Source organism: Gobius niger, assembly GCF_951799975.1.
Source record: "Gobius niger genome assembly, chromosome: 5".
Taxonomy (NCBI): Eukaryota; Metazoa; Chordata; class Actinopteri; order Gobiiformes; family Gobiidae; genus Gobius; species Gobius niger.
Genome location: NC_136856.1, coordinates 28,612,966 through 28,634,506, shown reverse-complemented (window position 1 = coordinate 28,634,506; position 21,541 = coordinate 28,612,966). Strand labels below are relative to the sequence as shown.

The 21,541-nt window shown below is 41.0% G+C and overlaps 1 protein-coding gene across 6 annotated transcripts in view; it reads right to left on the bottom strand.

Annotated features, from left to right (window-relative positions):
- The window catches only part of LOC306963634 (teneurin-3), a 360,281-nt gene extending 349,174 nt beyond the window's left edge, over positions 1–11,107 (bottom strand). For 5 of the 6 annotated variants that reach the window (XM_079557215.1, XM_079557217.1, XM_079557216.1 and 2 more), the window contains exons 1-2: positions 10,674–11,107; positions 6,925–7,173 (exon numbers count right to left, since the gene is read on the bottom strand). In XM_079557215.1, coding sequence (XP_079413341.1) covers positions 6,925–7,173; positions 10,674–10,956 — 532 coding nt within the window. In that variant the 5' untranslated portion in view covers positions 10,957–11,107. The remainder of the gene's footprint in view (positions 1–6,924; positions 7,174–10,673) is intronic. The other variant, XM_079557220.1, reaches the window with a different exon arrangement.
- Positions 11,108–21,541: the final 10,434 nt, after the last annotated feature.

Sequence of the window (21,541 nt, the reverse complement as noted above, 5' to 3'; positions counted from 1 at the left end):
GGCAAAAAATTACAAAAGACTCATTGCAACTTATATGTATTTGATTTGTGTTTACAACAGTTGTTAAACACTAAAAAGCGCTTTATTCATTTTTTTACTTTTATATAAATGTGGCATTATTATTACTGTTTAATGAACTCTACAAGTTACATGAGTGATCAAAGTTCCTAAATCACTTGAAAACTAAATAGCTACAAGCACTTCGTCTCTGTTCCTTGAATAACTATACACATTAACAACAATACATACATTTGTTGTTGAACTCATGTATCTAGTTATTAAATAACTTAGGTGCAAAAAACAGATGTTTTGGGTTTTCGATTAAAATGCAATTAATTGCGATTATTTAATCACAGGCCTGTAATTAAGAAAAAAATATATCGACTCCCACCACTAATAAATATAGTTTGAAAGAATTTGTTAAAATGTACTCCTTTAAATCAGTATTAAGCTCATACTTGTTTTGTTGTTATTTTCTGTGCAATTTTAGGCAGAAAACGCACAAGATCTTTAGATTTTACAGTGTTATCATCAAAGAGGGCGCTCGAGCCACTCTCGCCTTCAGAAGTAGCTTTTGCGATATGATGATTGTGCCCATTAACAATGCGACTGATTCAATGGCCTTATTGTCGCACTGTTGCACAGCATATCCATGAAACATGAAAGATTCCCAGGTCAGCTCTGTACAGACAACCACAGGCCCAAAGTCAGGGGTGAGAGGGCACCAGGGCACCTACCAATAAACCACTGTCCCCAAGTGCTGCGCGAGCTAACAAGAGCCCGTGCGTTTCCACACTCCATCAGGAATACAACTCAACTGGGCCGTGCTGTTTCTGTTCCACCCGCTCATTCATGTTTTATGAGAGATATAATATTGATTTTAACACTGGGCACGAGGATGGGAAGAAAGCATGTCTGAGGCGTGTGTGTGCAGTTTCGCCGCAACTGGAGCCTTGACCTTAAAGCTAAGCCGGGATGAATATTTATGACGCACAAACCTAAACAATTAAATGTTAACGTATTATAAATAAATCAGCCTACGGTGTGAATGATTGTAGGGAATGGAAAGTCATGTTGAAAACAAGGTTCTGTCAAGAAAAGACCAAATGTGAATGAGAACATACTTTACTGTTAGTGCTGCAGTGGATCTAAATTACCAGTTTATACTTCTGCTTTCTTTTTCCCAATTATAGTCAACAAATAGCTGGACATTTAATGATTTAATCAGCTATTCAAAGACTGTTTGTAGTGCATCGTGTTGAATCCCCATCACCATCTTATAACCACCATCAGTTAATGTGTAGAATCTTACACGTTTGAGCTCTTTTGTCTCACCTTTATAGAGTGAGACACTCATGGACGACTCTACACTCCCCACAGACTGGAGCTCCAACAGTGTACAGCTGCTCCGTGTCGCAGTGCTAATGCTACATGAGATGCCGAGCGAGCATGTGTGTGTGGGTGACTGTTTGTGTATGACAAGCTATTACTGTCAAGTTCGGAGATTAGCGCTTCCTTGGTGAAGACAAAGACCCGGAGAGCGCCGTTTGTTTTTACATATTTCATTACCATGTGCACTGGGAGCTGGAAAACTTAAAAGCCTATTGAAATTCAGAGGCTAATGTTGTGCTAGAACTTTATGACAGAACATATGGGAGAAGTGGGCTGGAGTAGAGATTGTAATTCCGTGAATCCCCACGAGTCAAGCGAAGAGGTTGTTGAGTTAATGTTGTTTTGCACCACAGTAAAAACACCTCTTGCCTGCTCACTGGACCTTTCACAAAATGGGGCTTTCATCTCTAAAGGTAGACATCTTTCTTGTGACTCATGGAGGTTAACATTTACAGATGCTTTGCTTGGTGAGTGGAGCAAGGCTTTGTCGAACACTCTGTAGAAGAGAGCGAATTAGAATGAAATATTGAGTTCATTTATGAATAAGTGGGGCTGAACGGCCCCTTGTCGCAGCTCGTGCATGCATATTCAGCTGATGGAAACCTCTGGATGGGTCATTTCTCTTAGCTGCTTCATTAAATAGAGAAAGTCAAAAGTGCAGGGCTTCCTCGCATACAGGGCCAGGATCTTTCACACTGAACGATGACAAAGGTTTTCTCGACTCGGTGTAATAAAAAAAGAACCTTTTACTCCAAAATGTGTGTTTACAAACCAGTAACTGCCTTAAAAAAGTAAACTTACTATTGGAGATTTTTTTTTAATCTAGATTGATTGATAAACAGAGAGCAGCAAGTAAGTTCTATGTCGAGCAAAGTTGAATTTTGTTAGTATATAATTTAAATATTCCTTGTGATCTAAATTTCCTCAACAAATGTTTACACAGCCTGCCCATAGTCAAAGAGTGGAAATTAAAATTTGTGCTATAACCTGGCATAATGCATGTCTCCTGCTTAAAGTGATCGTATGTAAGCTTAAATGTTTTTCAAATAGAATAGATTACACTTTGACTGCCTGAGCCTGCAATGGGATGTAACAAATAACACAAAATTATTTTATATTTTCTAAAGTTCACCCCTTTGCTGATCCTAGCAACTAATCAGAATCCCTGGTGCCATAACTTTGACCAATGGGAGAGGAGGTTTGAAGCAGCTGTCCTTTCAAGGCCAAGCCATGGAGCAAACCCGAGACAGACTGACTTCCTGGCCCATATTTTGCATAACACTGATTTTCAGATTGTGAACAACTGCACACACATACCCCCCCTAACCACGCCCCCGTCGTTCTGCGTCTGCCTTAACTCACCCTGATTGTAATTTTGCTTGCCTTGAGACGAGCTTTCCTGTGAACCGGCCTGTCCAATCAGGAGTGGAGGAGCCTGATTGTTTACTTTAAATTTAGTCTCCCCCTTCTCCTCATTTTGCAAACCAGAAGTGGCTTTCAAAGCAGAAGGGGAGGGGCGAACTTAACTGTTGTTTTTGAAATGACTCTCTCTTGGTGATGCGCGGGTCGTAAATCTTTATGAAGCCAACGCATGCGCAGAAATATCTTACAGTATAAAACATGAAATATGAAGCCGCGGTGCCTGAAAGAAGGTTTATAAGCCACAGTTATTCATGACAAGTCTCTTTAAAAAGGCCATGAACTGTTCTTTCATTATTTGTAAAGCCCCGCTGACGGTCTAAAGGTCCAGCAGGTGTTGTTTATCTGACCGTTATTGAGACTAATTGAGACAATCGAGAGCGTACATAAAGTCTCGGCGGGGTGCTGCGCTAACAAGAGCCAATCAGCGGCAGCTCCTTGAGACGTCGTGCAAAGAGACTCCAGCGGGTGGAGGTCAAAGGGCACGCGGCGCACTGACACGTTTGTGGGCACACATGCACGACGTGAATCAGCAGAGGCCAGGTCCAATCAGAGCTCAATAGAGGATCATTAAAGCAGACTCGATGTGGTCACGGAGAATGCTGCGAGAATGGACGGTATTGAAAACTGGTACCCACGTCTGATTAATGTTATTATTATTGTCAAAAGTATAACAATATATTACTGCAGAGAGTTAGGCTTAATTGATTACACATACGAAGGGCTGGGCAATTGATACATTTTTTATCTAATCGCGATTTTAATAAAGGTCGATCTCGATAATCGCGTTTTAATCCAGTCCTGTCGCATTCTGGAAAAACAATCCTGTCAGGTCAAGCCCAGGGAATCACTCGGCTAACAAACAAACAGGAAGTCAAATGCTAATGGGCAAAACAGAAACACAAGAGGAGCCGTCAGAGAATCGGCACCAAAAATTTACCTTCGGAGAGGAAAACTACCGCAGTATTTGGACCATGTGGATTTGTTTTTGAGGCTGCAGCCATGGATTAGCTGGACTTCTAACAGTGAATAGTAAGTTTAAACGTCTTTTATACTTATAAAATGCACTATTTACGAGTATTTCTTTATGTGCATAGTAAGTTGTTAGCGCTTCACTCCGTAAGTCGTGGCCTTGTGAGACTCGGCATAAACACAAACCACTCGCTAACTCTCGTTGTCTGCTTCCGACATTCTTCAAACATTCCATTTTTTGTGTCTTGCAGATGTTTGTGTGGTGCGTTGGCAGGCGAAGGGGTGATATGGGGATGTCGCACTGTTAGGCTAGAGTTAGCTGCAGAGTTAGCCGCAATTTTCAGTCTGGCCGCGGGATCTGTTCACTTGCTAGTCCAGGAAAGCCCATATTTTTGATTGAGATCGGTCAATATGGGGAAAATAAGCATGATTTTTTTTCTTCTTCTTCTTTTCTCGCCCAGACCTACACATACGCTTCATGAACTTATTAAAGGGACTATACAGAGTTTAAAAATGGTAAAATTATCTATTTTCCTCCTCCTAAATGTGCCAACAATGTCCAAAGGTGTAGAATGAGCCCAGACCTGTTCACCACAACTGCCTCTAAAATCCTGCACTGTCAAAAAGGTGTCACTTCGAGTCCGACATGCCTTCATGCAGTAGTGAGTATAAAATGGTTAACTTGCATCTAGCCCCTTTAAAAACATTTACTGTTCGTGAATTTCTTATTTGAGTTTATGCTATTTTTTCGTGGTTATGAACATATTGAGAAATGCATTGAGAAAATGAGAAAATAACCTGCGCGCATAAAGTAACGCGCATGAAAAGGTAAAAGACTAGCTCAGCTCTTGCCCGGAGACAAGCGCTTGTGCAGTGATGAATACTGCCATTAACAAAATGACTTGTCTCAAATGTCAGGCTCCAGCCAATGTTGTTGGAATATGAACTGATAGCACATGAACACAAGACATCTCCCTTTTTACTGGCTTTAATGTTCTGCCGGGAAAAGTGTAATCAAGCCTCATTATTTTAACTGCCTGTCACTCTCTCCCATCATCGCTTTTCTTAAAATCATTTACAGTGTTATGACGGCCATAGTTCACTTTCGATGATCGGGCCTGTCAGCAACTTTTTCCACTCGGATCATTCCAGCCCATCAGCTCGTCAGGACAACTTTTGATAAGTCTGTTTTACTGTGAAATGAATATGTTTCTTTTATTTTATGTTTTTTTTGTTCAGCTGCAAAGCAAACCCAAGCGTGTTAAAAATAACCACATCCTGACACGCAGCCATCTTGTATGCACTGCCTCCATTTGACGCAACAAAGACTTCTTCCTCTTCAAACAGAGAACCTAAATCCTCCATCTCAGGTTCCGGCATGATCAAATTTGCACTTCAAAACATTGTACCCATTTAATCAGCTATTGTGCATGCCCAGTCAACCACCGCGGAATTTCTGAGCGAAATCTCAAAGTGAGGCGTACAAAGCTATCTTTGATTATACGCCGGCCCATAGGGAAACTTTATCAAACTGCTCTTCCGACCTACCGAGAAGGCGAGAGGTAGGGGACGAGCAACCGCTCACTAGCAAGGACTCATTTCACTGCAGTCGAGAATCCTTTGATCCAGATGCAAACGCCTCTCTGGATACCAAACGTGCTGCCACTTCTCTCGCCCAATCACATTCTTGTTTCCAACACTAAGTGCAATCCAGCCCGCTGCTCGGGAAATCCAAGCGAGAGATATTTTCCAAGAAGGGAAAAAGCATGGGGGCTGAGAATATCAAAGAAATAAGTGACAGCTTTGTCATTTTACAGGAGAAGCAGATAAAAACCCTTGTCTTTAAGTAATGAGTCTTAAATGCTCAATTTTTCACATAGAATTTAAGGTGTGGTAAAGAAAATAGGGCTTCACATCATATATACCAAATTCTTAATATTGCATCTTAAGTGCCTCAATGCATCGCAAAATCACTGAGGTCTCTCTCATGGTTCAAATGTGCACATGTTCAGCTTTATTCATCATTTTCCTAATTTAGTTCGAGCTTAGTCCTGATTTAGTATTTTGAATCATTTGATGAAAAAGATTATTACGTGCTGTGTTGAAATGGCTTTACAAAATATCACTATAATATTCTCAAATATTGCACCTCTTCTCTCATCGTGTGACGTGCCAAAGCCACACCCCCGCCAATTCTCATTGGACGACACTCCTAGTGGTGTTTTTTGTTTTTTCTTTTTCCACATTTGTTTGCCGCAAGGGTGTTAGCTAGGGCTGGGCACCATTTTGGTATCGAAAAATGTTTAGGTACGACGGGTATTGAAAAAAAGTATAGAGAGCAGGTACTGAAAAAAAAATACATCTTTTTATCCACATTATGATGCTGTTGGTCTAGGGACAGCAGTACAGGAAGTGACTTCGTTGGTTTCCTTTTTTTGTTTGATTTTTTTTCTTTTGCCTATTTTTTTCTTATTTTTGCCAATCTTTTTCTCAAAAACGAATATTTTCCCTTTTCCCTTCACCACCATTTTTTTTCCTTCTTTTTACCGCAATTTCAACCCATTTTCTCCCATTTTTTCCCAAATTATTCCCCATATTTTTCCACATTTCTTGACATTGGAGATGAACCCGATATTATACATTTGCAGATGTTCCACACATTATCTGGTTCTAGACAAATATTTTAGTATATATATCGTTCAGTACCCAGCCCTAGTGCTAGCACAGTCACTTAGCATTTCAGCTTTAAACACATGTAAAACAAACATTGGGATGGTTAAGGTTAGCACAACTTGGCTTTTGAGGACACGTCGTCCAATGAGAATTCCCGGGGGCGTGGTCACGGCAGAATTTTGTTGGAAGAAGTGAAGACATGTGCAGCCCTGGTAAAAAAAAAAAAAAAACTACCCCAAACTATAGCTTAAAGTTGGGTAATTTGTTATTAAAAAGGAAAATAAATAAATCACCCACTCGTTTGTACTTTTCCAGCTATTTTCATTGATTCATAGATCGACTACATGCCCTTTTGGCACTGAAAAATCCTCAATACCTCAATAAATATTTTGGTAGCGATTGGAGCCTCCCAAAATGTCGGTCACTCCCCCTTTGCATCCTCAGCCCCTGAAGCCACGATTCACTCACCCATTTCATTGTCCGATTTATTGTCCATTTCCGTGTCGGTGAGCGTGAGCGCCGAGTTGGAGCGGCTGGAGAGGCAGGAGGAGTTCTGACCGGACTTCGCCCCCGATCCCCACAGAGCCATGGAGCGTTCGGGGGACACGGGCTCATGGTTCTCCCTGGAGCCGCCGAGGGGGTGGGACAGGCCGGTCTCGGGGCATAGCGCCAGACCCCGGCGAGAGATCCCCAGCTGCCTCAGGGAAAACGTCTGCCCTGTCGATGACACCGGTGGTAAAAGTTAACAAAGCGAGCGACGGCGTGCTTAATGGCCGAGAGCGGGGGCCACTTAAAGAAGAGGAAGGCGCTTAACCCGAGCAGCGGCAGAGGGAGGGGAGGGGGTAATTGGGGGAGTTTAAGTCTTAACAACATCCTCCCAGTCTACTAAGCACCCCGCGACTGATGGAGATGCAGAAAAGCGCCACCATTAAAGTCAAATTAGGTTTGTTTAAAAGGAAACACAACAACTTCGATAGATCTAGGGATGCCGGCAAAACAATGAATCCATTCACCTGAGTTTTAAACCTGAATTTAACTCAACAGCGTTTGAAATGACCTTTCCATTGGGTAAAAGTGGCACTTGACTCAACAGAACATCCCAAAATGTCTCCTCTCTTGTCGAAGTGTTGTGTGGGAAATAAATGAGAGTAGCGTGCCAGGCCTTAAACAACTGTGCAGCATCTTAGTAAACAGACTTAGGCAGTTGGCCAACTAAAGTAAGCCATGTCTGTCACAGTAAGTGGGGCACACGACGACAACAACTAAATATTGGGCTTGTTTACCGTCGATGTGTCATTCAAAAACATGTAGGCGCATTTTACCGACAGCCAGCTGGTCCGGCTGACACTGAGAGGTTTTTTTATCTATAAGCGATGAGCCACAAAGTAAAGCTTTTACAAGTGGAGTGATATCTAACATGACCTCACAATATGCTCTTTGAAGTGTTTGAATCAGGCTTTTTTATTATTAGTCTATGGTTCGTACTATCACAGACAGATCAGTGTTATTTATGAATAAATTACTTTATATTTCAATGTCATACTTTATATTTTATTGTCATTGTCGATAGCCGTCATTTCAACATGAGGCATTCCATTAAATCTAAACTTAAATATTTTCATCAAATTGGATCAATGCAAAACTTAAAGGTGCACTGTGTAACTATTTATGTGGGGGGAAAAAAAGATATTTGCGTGTATTTGACCTTTTAGCGACTCAGTGGCGTTTTTGGTGTAGCGTGGCACCTTTGCAGTGGCCTTTATCACGCTCCAGAATCAACTGTTTTGGGGTTTCTGGCCCGTTTCTGATACAACCCCCTAAAAACAATTGATCCCAGAGCATCATAGAGGCTACTGTGAGGGAAAACAAAGGCACCCATAATGCCATCATTAAAAGGCCAATTGAGCGTAAATATTAAGATTTATTTTTTCACCATAAAAGTTGCATAGTGCACCTTTAAAATAAATAAATAAATCTGGACCTAAAAGGCTGGAATACAAAATAAATGACCCTAAAGAAAAATATAATAATTTTCCAAATGGTTAACATTTTCTCCAGTTTGGCCTATAGCCAAGTAGATTTGGGTAAAGCCAGAGCAACGCCTCATTTGAAAGCTGAGACCTACAAAACTGATCGTGACCTGTCTGTCTTTCTTAGTTTTTTTGCCTTGTTTTTGCAATTTATTTGTTGTTGTTTTTTTTGTCATTTTATGTTGCTTTCTTCATCGCTTTTTTGACACTTTAATATTGTGTTTTCGACACGTTTTTGTTGCCCTTTTTGCTGCTTTTTCAACACATTTTAGGAGTATATTGTGCAACCCTAATTTGAGCAAAACTGTAAAATACATAAAAATCTGTTAAAATAGCTTCGCAACATTAAAACAAGAACTCAACCATTATTGTTAATTAAAGACAATTATAATTTGACCAAACAAGTGAAAATGATTGAAGTACAATAACAACCGTTTTCTCACATGCATTGTTCCTTGTAGAAGCCATTTTAGATTGACAGACACAACTCAGCGGGAAATGGAGCCTTTCCTCGAACAGACGCCTGATTACGTGCTGAAACTCTTACCACTGAGCCACACCGAGCCCCTACATCTTTTGAAGATACTAAATATTTCACGGTGACATGTTTAGCCGCGGCTTATTAGCAAACACTCATTAAAAGGGAGAAAGTAGCGCGTTATTTTATTTTAAGAAATAGAAGCCAATTAGGTCTAGAAGCGTGTTTTAATTGCTCAAGTTTTATTCCACGTATAAATTATCCAACTTTTCAAAACTATATAATAAATCCATTTTTACGTTTATGTAAAAAACTGTGTGCTTACACTGTTGTTATTTCTGGTGGAACATGTTTAAATAGGGGGAAAGGCGGAAAAGCGGGATATGCTAACATTTAGTGAACACCAACAAGAAAATCCTCGCTTTCATGTTTATTGACTCGGGGATGTGTGAGAGTGGTGTTTTTCAGGAAGTAAACAACGCTATGAGGTGGTGCTGTGAATTAAAATCCAAATGAGACCGGGCTGCCCAAATTAAACTTGTGAAAAATGAAATCAAAAAGTAAACAACATGGAGTGGACCGAGAGTACGGTCAATTCAAACAAGTCACCCTTTGATTCAGGACTTGTCTTTCACTAGTAAAAGAAAACAAGAAAAGCCTCACGTGTTTCTGAGATTTAAATTGTTGGCTAAAATAGATTGTCTTGAATAAAGTGCTGAAAGTGCAGGGGGAAAAATACTGTTTTAAATAACCTTAAATACTCCTTTTATATAGCCATTTTAGAGAAATTACACTTCAGGAAGACTTTATGCTTAATAGTAGGGCTGCTCGATTATTGAAAAAATAATAATCACGATTATTTTTGTCATAATTGAAATCACGATTATTCAAACGATTATTTGTTGCCTTAGTTGTTTATTAATTAATCAAAACACTACACTACACTTCATGTTTTCTGGACAGTCATAAAAGTACAAATGATTTCAAGTACGCCTTGATTAAAGAGAGGTCCCTGTTTCACACCTGCCCCCTGCTGGCCAGCCCTCACATCTGCCCCCTGCTGGCCAGCCCTCACACCTGCCCCCTGCGCAAGTAAACTGACCAGCAACTGCCTGATGACATCATCACACAGCGCCGTCTGTTTTTATGTCAGACAAAAGCATGAGCCATGGCACGTGAAATGCGAAGGGAAAATAATCCCAGCGGCCTGAAATAAAGCAAGTCTGCTTTGCCAGAAAAAAAAATTGAAAAAAAAATAACAATTGAAAAAAAAAATATATATAATCGATTTTTTGCGATTATGCTAATTTTGTAATCGTTTACTGTTGTAATCAAAATCGTAATCGAATTTCGATTAATTGCACAGCCCTACTTTATAGCAATTTTCACTTCAACATTGTCTATTTTATACTTCACAGATTAGTAAATTCCAATCGTTTGTTTCTAAGATTAGTATTTCCGCTCCTCTTGTGGATCAATGTCTAAGTCTAAACAACCTCATGCCATTTTCTTTTTGTAATAACAGGTGATATCCTCATGCTTTCAGACTGTGAAAGGCAAAAATGAAAAAGAATTCCAAAAGAAACTCCACCTTTGAACTAAACCCATTTCTTATTTCAGTGAACGACCTCTTCAACCCAAACACTCACCTCGAAATCCCAATTGTCCAGAATCTAACCCTGCTCACTAGCCCCTCCCACATTGCTAACCTGGCCGGCTGTATTCCGCTGCGTTCTCCTTGTGCACCATCTCGTTGGCTCGGCCTCCGAACAGCATGCGCGATGGGTCATGGTCGAAGGCCTGGAGCGTCTCGCTGGAGCTGTAGGACTTCTGCGTGGGGACGCGGCAGGGCCCCTCCGCCTCGCCGCGGTCGGCCGAGGAGGTGGTGTAGCGCCTCTCCCGCTCCTGCTCCCTCTCGCTCGCTCTCTCCCGCTCCTCCCTCTGGTTCTTGGACAGCGAGCAGAAAGGCCGCTGCTCCCTCACCCGTTCCATACTGCGTGCATGCTGGGTGCCCGCCGCTCCCGCTTCCCTCTCTGCCCGGCTTGGATTTGCTCGCGCCGGGGTATTTCCTTTTTTCTCAGCCGCTGCTCGCCAATCTCTTGCTTATGGCTGTCTTTCGGGGTTCACTGCCTCGGCATCCACTCTGCGTAGACATAGACACAGGAAGACAAGGGGGAAAGGCAAAAGAAGGAGGTCAGATAACACTAATCCATGAGCTTCATCTTCAAAAGCACACACTTATCCCTTTCTCAGCGGCTCACCTCCGCCCCTGCCTCCCCCCCCCCTCCTCTTGGCCGCCGCAGCATCACCCGTGAACTCCCGCCACACATGACTTCCCCTCTTTTAAGTCAGGCACGTCCCTATTCAGGCTCGGGTAGTATTCACAATCGAGCTCATCGGAGTGTGCTGGTGTTAGAAGTTTCCACAGCTAACTAAGGTGACTGGAGGACGTATTTTAGCAGTTTCAGCAAACACAGATTAGCATGCTGAGTCAATAAATTAGCACAGCGCAATAGGTCAGCCAACATCGTCTATGACCGAACACTATTTAGGTATTTTTATCGGTCTGATATACAGTACAGTTTGCGCGTCTTCACACAAAAAAAAAGGAAATTGCTTAAAGTTTCGGTTGATCGTCCAATGTTTATTTCTGTCAAGCTGGATGTCTGTCAATATTGCAATTTAAAAATGATGATGAGGTCCTTCGAACAACTAAACACAATACAGTTACGCCAGTGTAACAGTAGTAATTCCATCAATACTATCATCCTCATGAAGTATTGCATGTCCCAGACGTTGCATTTCCACACACTGTGCAGCCAGACGGCGGAGGCGATCCTAAAACGAAAATTTCAAACCACTTTATAGCTGTCGTTCTTTGGTAACTGACAAATCATGCAATATTCTATACTTTTAAAATCTTTGTTTACACCATCCTCTTCCAGTTGCGGCCTGTTAGTGTGAGCGAATTGAGGACTGAAATGATCAAACTGCCACACTACAACAATTTAAAAATTGTTTGAAAAATGAACGTCTGACATTAAGTCGAGCTAATAGGTAAAATAATCGGTCAAAAGAATTAAGGCTTTTTGAACTTAGAAAAGCTTTAAACTTTACCTAAATCCAGCAGTTGATGATTTAACCTTTTCTGCGTTACAAAAAAGACATGAATAGCAATTTATATATATTTGTATATATTACATACACTGTGGTTCTGAGATGAAAGCTGATGAAGGCTATGCCGAAACGTAATCATCCTGATTAAAAATTGGACATTGGCTCTTGAGTGTGCAATGCTGTTTTTTTTAAATTTATGAATAGCAATTTTATCACTTAAATCATTGCCATTACGGTAATTTTACCTAAATAAGACATCATTTTGATCAGATCACTCATCTAGGGCTGAACGATATGGACAAAATTTCATATCTCGATATTCATGCCAGATATCTAGATGTCAATACGATTTGATAAAACTATGGGTTAGGTGAAAACTAAGCATTTCTCAGAAAAATAAAATCATAATACAAAACATTTCAGTTTTATTGAGGAAAATCTATATCGTTTATATCTTGCTTTTTCGATTTTAATATTTTGAATGTTCATATCTCAATATAAATACGATAACCATATATTTTTCTTTTGCGATATTGATATCTTGAATGTTCATATCTCGATATCGATATCGATGCGATAACGATATATGTTTCAGACCTAATATACACTCCAGGTATGTGTCTTTCATGGGGGAACATCATGGTGAAAAGAGACGAAAAAGAAGTCAACTTTGCAGAATATTGGCCCTTTAATAAATGAATTCTATAATTATCACGAGAACAAACTGAAATCCCCGAGCTAAAATTGCTCTGCACTCATCAGTTGTTTAATCCTTAACCTGTAGACACTTCAAACAACCTTCTAAATGTGTCAAAATGAGTAACGCTCGCCAAAATATACTTGGTAGAATATAGACGGGGGCCCTGGTGTGTCATAAGTGTTTATTACGAGACATTTTCCGCCGGCTCCGCAAACACCCACCACACTTTCATTTCTCTCTTGGCTGAGCTGTTAGACCAGCGTATCCGTCCCGTTTTTCCTTCCCCCGAATGATATCTACTTGGTTTCACATCGAGCATCCAAACTTTTTTTTTCCCAATGAATCCTGGATGGCACACTGTCGCACAGCGAGATAGCGCCCGGCCCGTGGGAAACTTCCCCAAGAAAGACTCGAGCGGGGTTGCGTCGCGGGAAGGATGCGGCGGTAATGAAAATTGTGAGCTGTTCTAGGCCTCTTCAACTTATTTGGTCCTCTTCCCCGCGAGCTGCCGGGTATCATTTCCTTCCCCCGATGGGCTGAGATGCAATCAGTGCCCAACACTCTTGTAACTCTGACACTCGCACTTGTCCCCGATGCGACGTGGTGGGGCAGCAATCTCAATCACAATTTGATCGAAACTGCGGTTTTTATGGTCACAATTAGGAAATCGGAAAAGCGTAATTACACTGTGCAATGTCTAGTGCACAGAACTAATGACTACAGTGTGTAAACCTGTACTTACACTACCTGAAATGCATGTAGGCAAGGCAGGCAAGGCAAGACAAGTTTATTTGTAGAGCACAATTCATACACAAGGCAATTCAAAGTGCTTCACTGTTGCATAAATATAAGAAAACAAATACAATCAATAAAAACATCAACATAGAATTAATCAATTACAGTAATGGGCAAGAGTGTAGATAAAATACTTTCAGTTATATGCATTTTTAAGTCTTGCTTAGATTCGCTCTGTCTTGAGAACTATTTTTAAGTCTTGTTTGGACTCGCTCTGTCTTGAGCACTATTTTTAAGTCTTGTTTGGACTCGCTCTGTCTTGAGCACTATTTCGCTCTGTCTTGAGCACTATTTTTAAGTCTTGTTTTGACTCGCTCTGTCTTGAGCACTATTTTTAAGTCTTGTTTGGACTCGCTCTGTCTTGAGCACTATTTCGCTCTGTCTTGAGCACTATTTTTAAGTCTTGTTTTGACTCGCTCTGTCTTGAGCACTATTTCGCTCTGTCTTGAGCACTATTTTTAAGTCTTGTTTGGACTCGCTCTGTCTTGAGCACTATTTTTAAGTCTTGTTTGGACTCGCTCTGTCTTGAGCACTATTTCGCTCTGTCTTGAGCACTATTTTTAAGTCTTGTTTTGACTCGCTCTGTCTTGAGCACTATTTCGCTCTGTCTTGAGCACTATTTTTAAGTCTTGTTTTGACTTGCTCTGTCTTGAGCACTATTTCGCTCTGTCTTGAGTACTATTTTTAAGTCTTGTTTTGACTCGCTCTGTCTTGAGCACTATTTCGCTCTGTCTTGAGCACTATTTTTAAGTCTTGTTTTGACTTGCTCTGTCTTGAGCACTATTTCGCTCTGTCTTGAGCACTATTTTTAAGTCTTGTTTTGACTCGCTCTGTCTTGAGCACTATTTCGCTCTGTCTTGAGCACTATTTCGCTCCGTCTTGAGCACTATTTTTAAGTCTTGTTTTGTATTGTATGTATTAGCTTAGTTCCTATGCAGTGTTTCATATGTGCAGTGTAAAGCTTGATTTTCAAAACAGAATGGTGGACATAACAAAATCGTGTACAGCTCAACCACATGACATCTCAGTCACATTACATTGATAGTTTCACAAATTCAATAGAGCGCGTGTAATTGATGCCTGGGTCTGCAATTTGACATAACCCAAGAAATATCAAATATTTTCATTTAAGTCCCTCCTGTAGCGACTGATCATAGTCCTCAGTGCCATAACTTTGACCTATAAAACCAGCTTTCCTGTGAACCGGTTTGTCAGGTCTCATCAGGAGGGATGGGGAAGGGAGCTTGACCGTTTTATCTTTTAAATTTCTTTCTCTCTCCTCACTTTTACAAACTGGTGCTGCGCTCGTGTGGTTCTTGGGAACGTTGGGAAATGCACACGGACACGGAACTAGGGATAAAAAGTGGGGAACTTGGGCTAAAATAAGATTCCCAGTTTCCACACTTGACTGGCGGATTTGTTTATTTATCATTTAAAGTGCACTTTTGGGTTAAACATGGCTAATTTCTGTCCTAGGAGTAAAATGTTGTGAGAGAAAAGCCTGACATTGAAGCTAGCAAATAAGACAATTCACGTGATGTTTTATAAAACCAACAACTAACTTTTTAACTAACTCTTTGCTTTTTAGACACTAACACCAAATTGAAATGGCTAGTTCAGTTGAATGCTCGTCAGTGATAAAAGATTATTTCAAAAACACAAACCAAATTACTCTCTCCTCCCTCTTTGCCATCATACAAACTATCACTTCAAAAGTCTGGACACAGATTGAAATATAAACTGCCAAACATTTGTCTAAACCATAGACTGTAAAAAATAATGGACGTCTTATGCTCACTCCTCCCCATTTACCAAAATGACCACGGTCGTGGGGAAATTCATGGCGGATTTACATACTCCCCCTCCCCAGCTCTGACGAAGCATGTTCCTAAAAAGGGCATAAGGGCGGGATCTTCACTGTAGACTCGGCCCTTGCGTGACGTGTAGCTCGCGCTGTTCCAATGCTAACAGTCTTAAATTGTGACTAACCCAGCGTTATCTCAGGAGGAAGATCTCGCCTAGTCTAGTGTTGACAAAATTGAAACCACGCCCTAAAGTTGTTTTTAAGGCGTCTAAACTCCAATGCTTTTCAATGGGGGCCTAGTGGTGATATGAAGGTACTACAGCAATGGCGGAGCAATGGCAGCCCCCAGTGTCGTGGTCATAAAGCAGAGCAGCCAGCGGCCATTGGTCTAAACCAGCGGTTCAAGGCCCGACTTCAAGCATTGCAACTCATCTTTAACGTATAAGAAAACCCAAATTAAACTATTCATTTCAACTTATCAAAATGCTTCCTTACACGGTTCTGTTCAAGCAATGATCATAAGGCTAACTATCCAAACTACCAGCAATAATGACAATATTTATTTTACCTGTGACCAACTAAAACTGGACCAGCAGCAACCCACTGGTCAAAACTACAGCGTCAACATATATGTTGCTTCCCTATACGATGCTGCAGCACCCAGCTACAAGAGGACTTCAATTTGTGTCATCTGGCCCCGTAATGTTTACTCTAAGGACCGAGATGGCATCTTTTTCGTAGCACATCAAAGAACGCCGCTCTACTGCGAGAGGACACGGCCGGAGAAAATGGGCATGCTAGTTTAAATTATGCACGAAAGGTCACTGAGGCTCTCGGGACATACTCTGCTGTGGTGAAGTAAGGTTTTAAGTTTCAAAGGGTATAACTACTGCACAAACAAGAGCAGCGAGGGGAAGAAAAAAGAGAAAAAAAACCAAAAAAAACAGCCTGTCATGCCTTGATTATGCTCGGTCTCCCTTTAGTTAGTCCGTTGAGAGAAGCCCAGTGTCTACAAAGTGACACAGATGCGAGACAGTACAAGTAATGATGTTTAAAAAATGGAGGCGAGGCGTCATGGATGTTTTAAGTGGGTGGCGTTTCCATTGCTTACTCTCTGGTATCATTTGCCTCAACGTTCTCTTTTCTACCTTTGATCGTCAAGCTGATTCGGGGCGACCAGTCACCCATGACCACTGAGTAGAGCAGTCGACGCTGCAAAATTAGTGTCACACAAAGGTCCTCTGGCGAGCCACTCAGCCGGGGAAAGAGACAGTTGATGATCTACGCCGGGGCAGCTTCGCACTCATTCCGACGACTCCCAGGCTGCTCAGCCATCGTCCCCCAGACACACACTGTCCTCCACCTCTGCACATCTTTTGAACAAAGAAAAAACATACGCCATCTGTCCAGTACGTTGAAGTGTGTCCAGGTCAACAGTCCCTTTAGCGCAGCTGCATGGGCTTCAAGGAAATGAGATATACTTGTCTGACATGCTTCATGCTGAAAGGGCGTATGACCGGAGCACTGGAGGTCATGACCAAAAGGAAGAGCATACTGGTCTTTCACTTTTTTTGTAGCAAATGAAACAGCCACTCCATGTTGGTCTTATGAGAATGCTTTTTTGGAAAAAAATCAAAAGATGGACATTTCTCAATGATTAGTTCAGTTGTCGGAGCATTTTTGAGATTTGCCAGTAACGCAGAAAAAGAGAAATACGTTTATATACGGCATTCATGAGATAACTACTCGGACCTACTTGCATATTTTCAGCACTGTTGTCAGGCAAACTGTTAACTCAAATTGTTTCCTGAAAAGCACTTGGAACAAGCTCAAGGGATAATGACAATAGCCTCCACTAATGGCATAAAAACAGGAGTCTAACAAATCTGGCACAGAGTACTGGCTTTCACTGAGCCCACAAAGCATTTCTGCAAAAACAGAAGCCGTTGCTGCGGACCAGAATGCTGAAACGGCAACTCCTCTCTAAGCCTATGTGGAGTAATTATATTTCCATGGGGCTTCTGTAAATACCGGCTCGGATCTCTCTGTCAGTGACCTCTGTAAATAACAGTAATAAAGAGTGCACTCCTGTCCCTCCTAGACGCTCCAACCTGCTCCCGAGAAGCAGCCGGGCCAGTCTTCACCTTCAGAAGATGTACTACACTTTATCTTTTGCCTTTTCGAATACCTTTTTGCCTCTTTGAACTGATAAATGACACTTTTGAATGTGTTGATAAGTGTTTGCTCAAAATCTAAATGTGAATAGTTGCAAATATCAGATCACAAAGGCTGCAATTATTTAGGCAGAACAAACTCCTTTCAAACAACAATACAGGAGCATTATGGTTCATTTTTGTATGGCGCAGTATTGAAGCAGCTCATTTGTATGTTTATAATGTGACCAGTGGTCTGAACTTTCTTTTGAAAGAATCCAATATCTATTCTATTGTAATGCTTGTCAGAAAAACATTTTTTGAACATTTTGCAGAACTTTGTTCCCTTGTTGGCAACGTAGGAATGAACCTTGATGGACAAATGCAGCCGTTTTTTTGCAGTGAGTATGCTATCAAGATATTTTATGCTTTGCAATGAGCTGAAATGATGAAAATCATCGGCCAAGCAAAAATGATTAGATTGAAGTTTCCATGTACATTTTTACAGCACTTGTATCATAATTGTTTTTTGAGTTTTATACATCGAGAAAGGTGATCACTCATCTCTCAAGAATCTAAATTATTCAAATGAATGATGCAAAACACAACTTTTTGATTGGTAAACATCATATTATTTGTGTTATATGTCTCCTTTAAGTGTCCCCACCTTCACCGGGCACCCCGCCCCCCTCCCACCCCTCTTCTTGTTGTTGGCTATTTGCCGGAGCACGGATCAGGCAGCTCTCAGCCACAGGGAGCGGTGAGAGTGGTTGATGGAGCCGCTGCAGATCAGCGGCTGCTCCCTTTAACACAGCCGGCACCTCCAACAATAGCCCCTCTGACAGCTTTGCATAATTCATCCCGCCGAGTCTCTCCCTTTCCTTCTTGATGCACTTCTTTGCCTCTTCTCCTTCAGATCAGTATAGAAATAGTGATAGATCATATACAAAATATTGTGCTGCATATCAATTATCCCACCATTGTCCACTACTGTTGTATATGGTATTCAGCATTCAGTGGTGGCACTTGATTTCATGACTTGAGTAGAAGTACAGATACTTCTGGTCAAATATTAGGGGAATACAAATAAAAGTTGCCCAGTCAAATTTTTACAAGTATTGAAGTAAAATTAAAAAAAAGTACAAATCTGTTTGAATGTAAATAATAACTTTCCCATCATTGTTTCAAACTGCACACTGCACAGTGACTTTTCAGTTTTTTACAGTGCCTTTGCTGTTTTTCAAGGTTTGCACAGTCATCAGTTATTTTGCTTTAAATGCGGGGAAAACAATCAAATCAAATCGTAAATCAAGTTTTTTCAGATTATCAAAGATTTTTAAGGGAAAAAAATTGCCCAGCCCTACCCTCTTCTAAAGACAGGGGTGGGGCTTAAGCCAAGAAAGCTCGATAATCAGGAAGTGACAGGATATCTCGTTTCAGCGGTTTTAGATCAATATTGCATTTTTTTAACCAAACAAAGTGTATTTTAGTGATAAAGGCGTGTCTGTGATTATTGGCATTTTTTTTTGCAAAAAGCATAATTCCACCTCTTTAAGGATATAAACGCACAACACACATAATTTCACCGATAAAATCGATCCGTCTCATTTCATGATAAAAGCATTTTCAAAGAATCTGCCTCTTTTCTTTTGCTTCCCCCCAGCGGCGGATGGAGCAACACGGAGGAGGGAAGCGGGGCAGTGTTCCATCAGATGCTGCCTGTTTCCCCCTGACGCCAGTGATTCCAGAGACACACAAGTGTTTGTCTACAGCGCGATGCCCAGACTCACAAGCCTTGGATGCCATCTCAACCAGATTGTGTCCCTTCTTTATCCCGGGCTCAGCGCTCAAATCTCCGGGCTGAAACAACAGTGTGCGAAACCATTAGCTAAAAATACACGAACCAACAACGATGATCGAGTTTGAGCAGCTCATGGTTCAGCTTCTAGCACTGACCATATTACATTCGTCAAATACAGTCTTTTTAACTGCCTGTAGGGAAATTTACAAGACAAACTATAAACAATGCGATCTCTGAACCAGAAAATGTCACTTACGGAGTTGACAGTAATTGAAATGATGTTCAAAAATGCCTCAATACTCAAGTTTTTTTTCACATAACATATCCAACCAAAATATTAGTTACATTTACTTTTGAGTGGAGTAAATATTGAAATATGTTTTCTCTACTGAATGTTTTCCATGGATGCTTTTTGTTTTATAGAACAGCGGTGGAAGTCCGTCTGCCAACAGAACTCCCCGACCTTACTAAAATTGGTAAGTCATACGTGCAGTGTTAGCGTTGGACACACAGATGTGACATTTACATTTGTGGCCAAATGCCCTCTTAAGGCCCGACTTCAAATAAGCCTGTGGGCGTCGGTCAACACAATGCAACACGGTGTTTACTGGTTGACAGTTACAGCAAAACTGACATTTGGCTGATGTAACATTATTGGCGATGAATCACTTTGTGTCAAAGGACTGGGTTGGTTCGATACTAATTGTGAAGGGCAGCCTTAATGGACCAGTAGCTAAATTAGAGGCTGTATTGTTGTTGAGCGTCTTACTTGTGCAATTACCAGGAAATGAAAAGAATCATAATCAAATTGAATGTCATTTGAATCGAAGCATACATTTTCATTTTCTCAACCTTCCCTTCATGAATTTTGTACTAAATGTGTTCCTTTCTTTTTTGTTCGTCTCTGACAATGCACCATACACTGAAAATCGTGATCGAGTGATAAGAGAAAAACAAAGTGGAAAAAGAAAGGGAAGGATGGGAAGAAGAAAAGGAGGGGCTTCATGATTGATTTGGGCCGTGTGATATAGATATGTGATGTGATACAGGTGTGCGATGTCACCACAGCAATATTTTACTAAACCATTTCAGCACGGTATGTTCCATTCAATCTAAACTTAATCATAGGTGATAGGAGCAAAATTTGGAAAATCATAGCTGAAGCTGAGCTTTTGCACATTGGCACGTTCCACTCTGGGCAGAGTTGGAGAGGAAAGTGTTGGCTTCAGTCATGGAAGACTTTATTGATTTTGCCATTTATTGTGGCTTCTTGTGGTGCGGATGCTGCATGGCCCAGTGTTGTGATGCAATGTTTTTTGCAGTATATTGTGCACCCCTAGCCTGGACTGATCTTGTTTTTTTTTTCCTATGTGTTTGTTTGTTTTATCAGGTCATTTCACCCAGCCATTCTAGGACTCGAAGCTGGTATTGACAATGGAGCTGTGTATTTGCAAGATGATGAACTGTATCATAAAAAAATATATATATTAAAAAAAAGAAAATGTTATCTGAATGGGCGCAATAGCAAATCGCAAAAGCTGCAATTATTTTTTTAGGTCAAATAGTATCTTCTACAAACCATAATCAATTGGTCATTTTGTATGCTTTCTCCATGTTTGAGTGGTTTACTTCAGGTGGTCCTGTTCACACATCACCTTAAAACATGCACAAAAGACTTATCCTCCTGCTAGCTAGTTACAAGGACAATAACGTAACATTAACCTTATTATGCATAAATCCTGCTAACTCTGCTCTTTTCCTTGAGTATATCTTTGGGACACTTGGTAAGAGCAGCAGGCTGCCCACAGATGATGAAATCCCTCTCCGTGCTAAGTGTCTGGTCTGGACGTATGCAGCGGAATATGCACAAGTGGGCTAAGTGATGCAAATCTCTGATAGAGCCACTTCAGATTATCCTCTGCACATGGCGCCACCATCGCGTTCACTCATAGTCACAGCACATTTAGTCAAACAAAGTCAGTGTGCGCGCAGGAACGAGACGTCAGGAAGCTGCTTTGCTTCCAAAGCTTTGATGTGTTCTTGCGCAAAAGCACTGTGCCATTCTCTCTCCTTTATGTGTATGTCATAAAACACATTTGGCTCCCGAATGCCACATAATAGGTTAGGTAGAGATGTTTACAAATCTTCCAAATGACCCTTCACTGCTGACAGTACATGTTATGTATTCATTGAATCTTTATGCAGAC